This window comes from Pleurodeles waltl, chromosome 7 (genome assembly GCF_031143425.1).
Source record: "Pleurodeles waltl isolate 20211129_DDA chromosome 7, aPleWal1.hap1.20221129, whole genome shotgun sequence".
Taxonomy (NCBI): Eukaryota; Metazoa; Chordata; class Amphibia; order Caudata; family Salamandridae; genus Pleurodeles; species Pleurodeles waltl.
Genome location: NC_090446.1, coordinates 60757321 through 60770202, shown reverse-complemented (window position 1 = coordinate 60770202; position 12882 = coordinate 60757321). Strand labels below are relative to the sequence as shown.

Below are 12882 nucleotides of genomic sequence, written 5' to 3'. Positions count from 1 at the left end.
AAGAAATAAATATTCGTTGATTTTGTTTACTAACACATTTTCCATTGACGTGTCAGTCCTTCAGTGACAATTTAGTTTAGTTTTTTTTTGTAAATGTTCAGATTTTTTATTAGCAATTTGGTGCTTTCTTTTGAAACCGAGATGTCCTCAGAGACTGGGCGAGGGTGTTTCTACAATGTTTTAGACTTTCCTTGGAAGTTGTAGTTATGTTTTCAATTCATAAAAAAAGCATATAAATGTCTGATGCCACCCACCTCATTGTCTGCTGCCATTTACATGATAAGTGTTGCGCTACTCAAACTGGTACTCATTTCATTTACCTCCAGCTGGAATTCAGATCTGGGTGTTACACGGATCGTGAGGTCAGCCATAGCTCTATCTTCTTGAAAGAAAAGAGGTTTCCATGTGGCATGGCTGTCCAGACCAAGATCAGCTTTGATTCATTTTCATCTGCATTAGATTTTGGGTGTGTCCAGAATCAAAGTTATCCCTGATCAGCTGGACTCAGTCACTATGAGACTCAGGTAATGCTGATCTTGGATCCTAGAGATGGAGCGATGCCGGCAACTCCATTTGAATGTCAAAACTAAAGTGACTCTTCTACTGTTAGGGTCATGACTTGAACAGCATCTAACAACTGATGCCTAAGCGCTCAAACCCAACTTATAGTATCCGTCTGCATACCTCTAGATCTCCTGAAGTTGAAAATGTCTATTGAATCTAAAGGTGTCTTTCCACCAGTTAATTTTGACTGATTTTACTGCCAAAAGAGGTAGAGGCTTTTGATTGTTTCTGATGTGAGGAGTCCTCACAATTTGTTTGTGCTTCAGAGGCTATGGCACACATGCAATGAAATGTTGGTTCCCTACTCATAACCTGGTTTTGACCTCTTGTTCCGAGCCCGTTGGTAACATGAGTCCAGATGAAAACTTCAGGACCACCTCCTGTGATCTAGATTTTTGAGAACCAGACTCTCCCAGGTTTACAAAGCAACTTTGCTTTCAGGGAGACATTTAGGGTCTGATACAGATATTGGTGGATGAGTTACTCCGTCACAATGATGATGGATATCCCATCCATCAAAGTACAAATCCAATAGGATATATTGGGATTTATATTTCAGCGGATGGGATATCCATCACCGTAGTGACGGAGTAACTAGTTTGCCAAGATATCAGTCAGGCCCATTAAATCTATGTTGACCCCAGATGAGTGCACTGTGACATTGCAGCCAGTGCACTATATAACAGCAGGACATAAGGTGTGACCATTATATGTGTTTGGTGCTAAGGGATTACAGGAAAGAAGGATGAATAATATGAATAAAGAGAAGCACTGTGCTGAGGTGCCTCCGAGAGCCACAGGACAATCACAAAAAGTGATGCCACGGTGGTGCAAGGGCCTCATAAATATGCCCTGAGGTGCAAATAAAGATATATTTCCTCTGGGGAGTGCAAGGTTTTGGCACATCCCCAGGTTACAAAGTCTTGTAAATCTGGGGATGTGTCATAATCCATGGGTGTTGCTTAGGAAAACCCATCGCAATGCCTATGGAACGCCTCCCTAATGCAGAGTAAGGCCATTCAGCGGTTTGCACTGCCTTGCCTTACTCCACATCTATGAGGCCAAGACAAGTGGTTTTGAGTAGCCTCGTAGATATGATTTGGAGGTTTGCAACTCCGCTGCATCACAAAAAGTGATGCAAAGGCAGTGCAAGGGGCTTGTAAATATTACCATGATTTGAAGGTTTGCACCGCTATTGCGTCACAAGAAGTGATGTAACGGCAGCACATGGGATCACAAATATGGACCTGATGGCCACAATAAGTGAAGAGATAGGACGCAGATGGTACTGTAAGAACGGAACACTTTCCGCAATAGAAAGTGCTGATAGCAGTACACAGGTTCCATTAACACCGTGTTAGCTGTAGAGGTGATTTCTACCTGTAGTTCACATCGTTTCCTGCATGAGGGTTTTTGCTTTCTAACTTGGATCTCCAAACCCCTATTAAGTTGTTTTGAGAAAAAAGTTTACCACCATCTAATCATGTTCCAGATCATAAGAAAAGTAGCATTACATTTGACTTGCAAGAAAACAGTGCACACATTTTCACCAGCAACAAGCCCTCACGAGGAATATTCCAGTGTATAAGGAAAGCACAGCAGGTATTGGCTCAGGAAATGCAGGAAAGGCTAGAAACAAGGGTTAGTCAATAACTGGCATCCATGTGAGACTGTGCAAACCAGTACTTAATTTGTGCTTGTTGTTTCCGGTGCTGAGCACCGGCACTTATTTTTGAGGGCCAGCGCTTAGTCTTCTGCCTCAAGCATTTGCTCCGAGCAAAAGACACGTTTGGGAAAGACGGAGGAAGAGAAAAACGAAAAGCGTCACGTTGAGAGAAAGCAGAAAGCTGGAGTGGCTTTAAATGGATTGAAGAGGTCACATATAGCATCGGGATTACGCCGCCTCAGTATTCCGTGCTCGCACATTTAATTACAGCAGCCGCGGGTTTAAGAGGAGGGCTTTGAACACCAGCACCTTTTTATGTTCAAATTAAGCACTGGTGCAAACATACTGGAAAATGTGCACACTTGTGCTTTGTTGTGTCAGTGCAGGAAAGCAGTGTGAATAGTAGGGACAGCAATCATGCAAACCATTACAAAATATTGTTTACTCCGTTAATTAATTAGGTTTCAGACTACAGTTGGAGAGTGAAACTATCTGTCCTTGATAGCCAATGCTCACAATGTGTTAATTCACCTTCTCTGTAAAGCTTCTCATTACCAGTGTCCCACAAATCCTGATTGAGGCATACATTTGAGAGTGGTGGTGAATCTGGATTCTGAATGTTGTTGAAATGACCACGACTTGCACAGATCAAATATAAGAACATTATTTGAGATAGAAAATGCAAATTCTGTGTCTGAGCAAATCGATTAGTACATTATCCACCAGACAGAAAACTGTGCAATACAGAGTGATTCTGTAATAGGGAAGTTATTCCATCCCACAGTATCAGCATTGACAGAATGGGCTATTTCTGCTCTGAAAAATGGGGAAATAGTGGACCTAATGAGTAATGAGTGCTAAAGTGTCATATGTGAGTGTTGTAGGGTTCTGTGGTGCCACCATTTGCAGGTGTTTATGAAAAATACATTAGATTTTGCAGAAAAAGGGAAGATTCCATAAGCATAACTTCAGTAGATTTTTAGCATGTAGAATCTCTAGCAGATGTTGGCAGCACTTTCTTCCAAGAGTTGTAGAATCTCTCCCTCTCAATCTGATCCCCTCCCCTCCACCACCACCATCATATCCCTGCTTCAGCATTATTGGGGCATTGATGTACACTCATATCTGCATTGCCTCTGAAGACTTACATTTGAAACCCTACATTTCCGGTTCCTTGACCTTCGTCAGTGCAGTGTAGCCCAGAACCGGAAGAAAGGCAGGACGTGAAAGTTAAGAGATTGACCGGCAAGAAAGCAGGTGACTGAAGATGGCATGGAAACTCATTCTAGTTGAGCGGCATGTAAGTGAGCTGGGCAACTGCAGATATAAGGTAACAGCATTTGTCATGCGTCCTTTCTTGTGTCAAGGTTGGCGACTCCAGGACCGAGAGATGTCTTGCGTTGCCCGAAGACATCACCAATGGTGCATATCCACTTCCTTTCCGCGTAGCATCTGGCGTTCTTGGCTCCCTCGTGGTTCAGGTAGGCGCAGTTGGAGTTTCCTGTGATGTTAAACCTGTTGACGTAAGTGGTGAAGGGCAATGGGTTATAATTCTTGGGGGGATTCACTCCCTCATATTACACCCATGCACCCTTCAAATACAAAGACATGTGCAGTTTTAAAATCATTATTGTCCATATTTTTTGGTGTGATACTCACTTCGGCAACTGTCATCAGCAACTGCCAATTGGTCAACTCATCAGCTAGGAACATTCTATGGATCGAACCATGGGAGTGGACCGTAGGGGTGCAAGGAAGTGATGGGAAGTACCAAAGTGGTAATGAAAATGTGAAGGAAATAAGAAACTAGGCAATAAGCAGGAAATACAACAAATGCAGTCTGCTAATGGTGGCCTTCGGTGGCTATAGCCCCCAGTAGGGACAGGAAAGAGGAACTCGTGTTATGGTAAACGTTGCTCCTGTCACCACTGATGCTGCCACTGAAGCTGTAGTATGCAAGGGTGATATTCTAAAGCAGTGGTTCCCAACATGGGATCCGGGGACCCCTGGGTGGCCACCAAGCTTTCTCAGGGTTCCTTGATTGCTTAGAAAATATTTATAGATTCATAAAAGTGTATATAAATAAAGTGGCTAAATGTACAATTGACATTTTTAAAACGTACTGTAAATGACAAGGAATTTGAAATTGGAGGCTAAAAATCAAATTAGTCTCCTCAAACTTATTCGAAGGGAGCAGTTCAGGTGCATCAGTCAGAATACAGTATGAACGATGTGTGGTTTAAAATGAATTTAGAAAAGCTCCAACCTTCTTATTAAAATTAAACATTTTTTGTTTGCAAATGAAATAAAATGTGTTATCATTTGTGTGTGTGTTTGATGGAACGCCTGTTTATGTATTTTTTGGGTATTGTTTTGCAGTTGAAAGCATCAGCAGTGTTTAGGCCTAGGTCCCTGCCTTCCAGTAATGACTCAGTGGGGGGCACCGGATTGTAATAGTGATTTAGTGGGGGTCCCCGTGTTCCATTAATGATAAAGTGTGGGTCCACAGAAGTCAAAAGGTTGGGAAACACTGTTCTAAAGAATAAAATACAATACAGCTTTTTTTACTATGGGGTACATTGTGGAAATTTAGTAAGAAATGATGCATTGCACAGAGCAATGGAAAAGCGCAGACTAGAGTCAAGCGAGATTTGTGGACTATTTGTGCGGTGCTGTTCCCAACTCTGCCTCTGGACACAGGAACAACACCCTGCCAGGCAGCATCTTAGACACACTCATTCATTAATTCAATCTGCAAGGTGTGTGGCTGGATGTGGTAGAGCCCTATGTTGGTACCGCTCAATGGTACTCGCCCATAGTGTTTTATAAACACCATTGCCACTCAGAATGCCAGAAACTCCTTCAGGGAAAACCCTCCCCAACGGTGTGGCTATAATGAAATAATCTGCCATTTCTCCAATGTTGCTTTACTAATTTACCTTGATAAAAACACTTACTATGAATTTTTCCAACATTCATGTATAGTAAACACATCCCTCATAAATGTTTCTTTAAATATGTACAGATTTCCAGCATGCCTTACAATATAACATCTGCTATCTGAAAATATCCTGTATAATATTCTCCAATTGAGACCATTTTCCTGCCACCCCACAGAGTTTCCAAGTAGTTTAGTCAAATATCCATTGGTTAGACCAGTACCAGTAGTAGTCAAAAAAATGTACTGTATACTCCAAAGTACTACCGTAATATACCATGTCTTATGAAAATCCCTTTGGGGGTATCATCCTTATCCCATGAGCCCCCATAATTTATGTTAAGAGATTTGTACATAGTGAACAAACATTCTGGCATAAGTGCATGCATATTTGCACACATGAACAATCCTCACAAAAGTACCAGCACAAACCCATGAAGCTTGAAATGGGTTTGCAACCCATGGACATGAAGCTTGCTGGGGTTCTATGGTCATGGACCATTGTTCATTGACCAAGGGGACCTTGCTTTCTATAACCTGCACACCTAGCCTATGGGATATGTGAGCCTTATAATATTTTTTTTAAGTCAAGGGAAATGAGCCCCGACATCCTGTAAATGTGACTGCAATCTTTTGTCATGGCATTGTGGCAAGCCAATAAGTGAGCTTCAAGTACGTAAACCCAACATTTGGTTCAGTGACCCGAAATGGACAACAGGAGAAAAAGTTCCTTCATCCAATCAGATCTTAGTAGTTTTTTACATTTTGGGGCACAGAGGACTGCGAAATTGGGTTTACAAACCTCAGTGAATTAGCGATTTAGATATCGCTATAATTTGACCCTTTTATGCCCATCTTAAAAAACGTTTTAAATTCTAATGTCTCAAAAACTACTGAACAGATTACACCATGCCAAGCGAAGGACACTTTCTTAAGTACTACCTTCATACAGAGTTTGGAGAAATTCCATTCAGTGTTTTTTTTGTCACAGAGAACAAAGAATCTAATTCGTTTTATAATGGGAATTGCACATATTCGCCCTTTTTTTGGGCACCTCTGTGTATGAAACTTGTGTGTGTGTTGGGGGTGTATGTTGTGTGTCTGTGTGTGCATACAAATATTACCTAGTGGTGGTGCCCACTAGGTAGTTATAGTTACGTTTGCTTTTCCTTGACAGGCATTTTTTGGTTTGCTAATAACTTTGGCCCCGTTTGACGAATATTCATAATATTGTCCAAAACAAAGTTCATCAACCTCAGCTCCATCCTGGAAAGCTTCCGGGTGATCTGTCAAGCGTTGGCCGGGAAAAAAAGGTGCTCCCAAAACATAATGGCCTTCATTTCGAGTCTGGCAGTCCTTGGAAGCCAAATTGCCGAAACACCGCCCATACCGCCAGGGCGGTCAGACCATCATCGGTATTACAACTCAGCAGACCGTCAGCATTTTCGTGGCAGGCGCACTACCATGAAAATGCTGGCGGTCATGCACCCGGCAAAAGGAATCTCCATGTCGCAGGCAAACACATCCCTACATGACCACGCACCAACATTCACACACCCCCACTAACCCACGCATTCGCTAACATACACGCTCACACATTCGTACCCAAACACGCACTCAGATACACCCATTTACTCGCACACATGCACACGAACACACCCATTCACTCGCACACACGCGCACAAATGCCCATTCACACGCACACATGCACTCAGACACATACACTAGCATGCACACACTCAAACTGACACATACACTTGCATGCACGCACTCAAACTGACACATACAGTCGCAAACACACACTCAAACTGACACCCCCACCCCGCATTCACACAAACATACATGCACTCACACACAACACTCCGCTCCCCCCCTCGGCATGCACGCACTCACAAATGCACACACAGACATCCACTCCCCCCATGCTTGCATTGCACCACTTTGCACCACCTTGCGCCACATTATGCTTGCGCCAGGCATAATATATGCAAAGGGGGCATTCCGGCACAGGGAGGCCCGTAAAAATGGCACAGTAAAATCTACAAAACTTTACTGCACCACTTTTAGCACTATTTTTAATGCCTGCACAAAGCCCTGCAGGCATTAAAATGACATGCCCATTACATTAAAAGGGGCGCCCTTTACTTTGCACGATTAGTGCCGCAAATTATGGCGCTAATCCTGCAAATTACCACAATAGCATAATACATTTTGACGCTATTGTCCTAACGTGTGCCACGGTGCGCCGTACTGTAAATACGGCACTACCATGGTGTTGTTAGGTGCCTGTAGGGGGTGCAAGTAAAGTAGCGCATCACAGCTGATGCACAGCTTTCTAGTAAATCTGGGCCTAAAGGTGAAAAATAATTGTATATTTTGGCAGTTGGGCTGGCAAGAGGCACGTGGATGTCCCGCAAGAGTTTAAAATTAAAAATAGAGCTCTGTGATTGGTCAAGAGGACCATTTTTTCTGTGAACCTCTAAGCTCTTATGTGAGTGAGAGGCTCTCACGAATCTCCCGAGAGCAAGTTCCCTCATTGGCTGGCGGCTGTTGAAATGTTAGAAATGAAAAGGCCACTGTTACTGTTTACTGTGAGAAATGGGAGGGGTTGTGGAAGTGAAACATTATATAAGGGGGCAACAGAAAGGCATGCTGTGTCCCTAGGTTTAGAGGGGGGTGTCTAAGGGGCAACGTTTGTGATAAAAATAAATGTATATTGTTTTGAACTAATTGTTATGATCTAGAGTGACTTTCGCGGGATCATGAATAGTGAAAAGGGGTAATGAGTTCTGAAATCACACCATTAGGAGGAATTCATATTTTGGTCATTGTTTTTGAGAGAAATTGTGCAAGAGATAAGTACTGTGATGAGTAGATGGTTAATTTTTATGAAGTTTGTTCCATCTTGCAAATATTTTGTGAGAGTCAAAAGGAAGAAACATGCCACAAGCTGTTTACAATCCAGCAAGAGTCTTGCAAGATTGTAGCCTGGTGTCTTCAGCTGTATATAAAAAAAACTGTTCTAAGTTCAGGTAATTAGAAATATACTTTATGAGCTTTGTTGAAAAGTGTTATCAGCTGTATATAAGAAACTACACTATGTTCAGTTAATTAGAAATATACTTTATGAAATTTGTTGAAAATTGTCCTCAGCTGTATATAAGAAACTAATCTAAATTCAGGTAATTAGAAATACACTTAATGAACTTTGTTGAGAAGTGTCAGTAATTGTTTTCTATACAATCTTTAGTGAGTGAAAATCTGTTTGCAGAGGTGCATGTTTATTAATATAACTTTTAAGAAGTAGACTTCAGAATGTGGAGAGACATCACAAAGTACTGGATGTTGTGTTAAAAATGAAATGTTCAATATGTATGTAAAGGTAAGTAAACGAGGCAGTGTTTCTGTAATTATAAAACAAGGTATTTGCAAACTGTTAATGCAAGGCCTATGGTTTCTATGAACCTTACTGTGCACATATTGTACCCCCACAAGGTTTTTCAGTGGAGATAGGGCCATTTCTTGAGTAAAACACTGTGCTCACTGTTAGGAAGGTTGTGTAAAGAGTAATGTATTACTTTACATATTTCTACGACTTTATTGTGGATTAAAAATGCAGAGTTTGAGGCTGTGGGATTTTTTAACAGAAAGGATCATAGAATTAGTGGTGCAGTGCATATAAATAAATAATTGTGGGTAAAAAATGTAGGTAGCTTCAGAGAATGTAGTGATTATCATTGTAATCAATTACTGATTAGTATGTAACTTTGTACTTTGTGATTATTTTGTCTTTTTTTTAGGGAGAAAATGCAAGACAGGAGCTCTTAAAAACAGAATTACCATGTCACACAATATATGGAGGAGGAGACAAAATGTGTTTACATTGGAAGAAAGATGGAAAAGTAACTGTGTGGAAAGTCAGAATTTTTTTTATTGCACAGCTGGTGTTGTTTTTACTAACTACAGCGACAATTATACCCTTGGAGAAGCTTGCTCTCCATAGCTCTACTCTACTTGTTTTGGATGTCACATTGGTCTTCTTACTCAAGCAGCAAAAAATGTGTTTTTTTTTTAATCTAAGGAGGGTTGTTATCTCCTTGATCATCAAGTACCTGGGCAGGCATCGTGTCACCCGGTTGAAAAGATGTGGATGCCCGACGAGTTATCAGGCTGCAATGTTACCCCATCCCAGTTGTTCTCACGCTGTATTGGTGGTTCTGGCTGCCCTTGCTCAACTCTTTTTTTGTATATTTTACAAATCAGCAAAGATAAATAATAATTTGCAAATTTGATTGTTTTTACTGTTATTTTTGTAGTTTATTAATGTTGTTATTGTTTGGTATGTCGTTAAATTGTTTTTTTTTTTAAATAAAATGCTTGAAGTTACTACTGATTTCTTTCCTTAATAACTTTTAAAATGAATACAATCTTCTAATGTTGACTTAAAGTGGCAGTACCTTCATCAAGAACTGTAACTGTTCCCCTGCATGTATATGTCTGTTTAAGGTACTAGAGATTAGTACTTATCCTTCTGTTGAATAAAGATTCAGCTACATGGCCGTGTTTTGGTACAGAGGCGAATGCATTCTCATAGTATACTAGGCACTGCTGTCTGCTGCTGGAAAGGGCAGTTCTTTTTATATCTACTATACTGCTTGTCACTCTGGAGAGAAGTTTCCGTGCAGAGCTATGTCTTTGTGTACGCCGTACTACAGATGCCTGTCCCCATAAGGAGATGTCTGACAGAGAAGTGGGTGGGCTCTTACATTCAAATGTGCACTTGTTGTGCAAGACACAGTTGTAAACAGAGAGGATACACCATTCTACACTCTACTAATGACATTCATTATCATGGTATGAGCAGAGACAGCAGTTTCTACCTACGTGGTATTTTGCACATGTTACTCTGGGGAGATGTGTCAGCTGAGAGTGTAGTGCGTTTTAATATCATAGTGTCTATAGTTGTTATGCAAGATATAGTCATGAACATAAAGGTAATTTCAACTGCATACTTTACTTGTACTTCTTTAATAATGGGGAGAGGTTTGACCACAAAGGTATTTTTTGTTTTTTTGTGTTTTTTAAAAAAGAGATAGAACAAAAACAAGAAACTAGGAGTAAAAAAACGAGAACATCTTCACAACAAAGAAGAGAAAAATGTACAAACATTTTTATAAAAAAATAATTGCCTAAATGGGCACTTATAATCCTGGACAAGCCTGTCCTGTGCACCCATGCTTGTTTCTGAAGAAAACATAATCTAGTGCATAAACAGCAAAAAATGGCTTTGTTGAGATATGCTAAAAAAAGCCATAACTAAATCACAACTAATTCATTCGATCATGTTTAATCTCTGCGTTTTAGCCTCCATTTTCGGGCATTTATGTCAGTGTATTATTCCTGACGAATGACTGTTGAATGAATACATCTACTGAAATGTGACCACTCTCCTGTACTATTCTAGGCTGTTTCATGACAAACCCTTTCTAGAGAGCGATCTGTGCAATCCAAGCTAGACTTAGATGGATTTAGACTGTTTGATTTTCAAATCGTTACGGAATGTATTGCATTTTAATGTTGGCATGTACATAAAGTAAACTAACATCATTTGGTACAGTGAAGTGACTATTTTTATACATCAATGGTGCAATCATTAGTTCTAGTCCTGTACATGGTCTGGCACTGTTGGCTTTGCCAAATGTCAGGTGCTTTTAAAATCACATTACAAATTCTGATATTTGTCAATCAGCCACCTTGATCGTTAATTGATATAATTACAAAACAGCAGTATGTAGGAAAGTGCCCTTGTTGTAATAGTTACCCCCCACACTTTTGCCTGAGATTGATGCCAACTTTCACTGAGAGTGTGCTGGGATCCTGTTAATTAGGCCCCTTTATGTGTTCTTTCCCAAAACCTGTACCATTGTTTCCACAATTGACCCACCCTGGCACACAGTTAAGTCCCTTGTAAAAGGTACCCATGGAACCAATGGCCCCGTGGCCAAGGAAGGTCTCCAAAGGCTGCAGCATGTATTATGCCACCCTGGGGGACCCCTCACTAAGCACATGCACACTGCCATTGCAGCTTGTGTGTGCTGGTGGGGAGAAAAAGACAAAGTCGACATGGCACCCCTCTCAGGGTGCCAAGCCCAGAAACCACTGCCTGTGGCATAGGTATGTCACCCCTCCAGCAGGCCATACAGCCCTAAGGCAGGGTGCACTATACCACAGGTGAGGGCATAGCTGCATGCGCACTATGCCCCTACAGTGTCTAAGCCCATTCTTAGGCATTGCAAGTGCAGTGTGGCCATATTGAGTACATGGACTGGGAGTTTGTCATTACGAACTCCACAGCTCCATAATGGCTTCACTGAATACTGGGAAGTTTGGTATCAAACTTCTTAGCACAATAAACCCAAACTGATGCCAGTGTTGGGTTTATTGAACAATGCACACACAGGGCATCTTAGAGATGCCCCCTGTATTTTACCCAATCCTTTAGAACAGGACTGACTGGTCTGTGCCAGCCTGCAACTAAAAAACGAGTTTCTGACCACAAGGGGTTCTGGCTGTTCTGGCTCTCAACAGCCAGAAACAAAGACTACACTGTGTGGAGGTTCTTCACACCTCCTCCTGCAGGAACTGTAACACCTGGCAGTGAGCCTCAAAGGCTCAGGCTTCTTGTTACAGTGCCCCAGGGCACTCCAGCTAGTGGAGATGCCCGCCCCCTAGACAAAGCCCCACTTTTGGCTGCAAGTCCAGTGGGGAAATTAGGGAAAGCAGGAAGGAGTGACCACCTCAGCTGGGACCATCCCTAAGGTGTCCAGAGCTGAGGTGACCCCCTCCTTGCAAAATCCACCATCTCAGATTGGAAGGCAGCGACCAATAGGGTTAGGTTTGTATCCCCCTCTCAAAGGGAGTGGACACAGGAAGGGTGTAGCCACCCTCAGGGACAGCAGCCATTAGCCACTGACCCATGTAACACCCCTAAATCCTGGAGTTAAGGGCCCCCCTAGATCTAGTTCATTGGATTCCTGGCGACTTCACAAGAAGAAAGAAGAAGGACTGCTAAGCTGAAACCACTGCAGAGAAGACTGAAGGCAAAAATAGACTTGTCTCTAGCTTCAAAAAGCCCTGCAAAAGAAAGTGACGCATCCTGCAGGTCCAGTGACCTCTGAGAATCCTCCAGAAGACGGCCTGCATCACAGAGGACCAGGAACTCCTGTGGACACCGAACCGGCCCAAGAAGAAACTCCACCTCAGGACTCCAGAACTGCTGAATGTGTATGAATCCACGTTACCTGTATTTAAAGCCTAGTAGCAATCCCAAGGATGCATATGCTGGACCTTCACGTTCAACTCCAAGCTGAAATGGTTTGGGCTATATTACTAAAAGCTGAGTGGATATTGCTAACACAATACAACACTGATTTAAAAAAAGGAAGAAGAACTCACCAGTTGTTGAATGGAGTTCCATTGGGCCATTTCCATTCCCCCTTTGGTTCTCGTGACAGACCAATCCAGTGATCGTCTACACCTTTGTAACGCATTACAAAATCCTGCCAAGGCAAGGTAAAAATGCACATGTCACAAATGGAGAGCGCCAATACTTCTAGGTTGTATTTAGACTGCTACTACAATTCTTCATCTAAAAACAATCTTTCTGAGAAGTGCCTAGAAGTGTTGTTGTAAGCAGGACACAACACTAAAGATC

The 12882-nt window shown here is 41.8% G+C and overlaps 1 protein-coding gene across 1 annotated transcript in view; it reads right to left on the bottom strand.

Moving 5' to 3' along the window:
- Nucleotides 1-3299: 3299 nt before the first annotated feature.
- Nucleotides 3300-12882, bottom strand: part of LOC138303631 (C-type lectin domain family 2 member D-like) — a 62352-nt gene continuing 52769 nt past the window's right edge. The window contains exons 3-4 of the mRNA XM_069242929.1: nt 12624-12727; nt 3300-3745 (exon numbers count right to left, since the gene is read on the bottom strand). Of these exons, the coding sequence (XP_069099030.1) occupies nt 3574-3745; nt 12624-12727 (276 nt within the window). The 3' untranslated portion in view covers nt 3300-3573. The remainder of the gene's footprint in view (nt 3746-12623; nt 12728-12882) is intronic.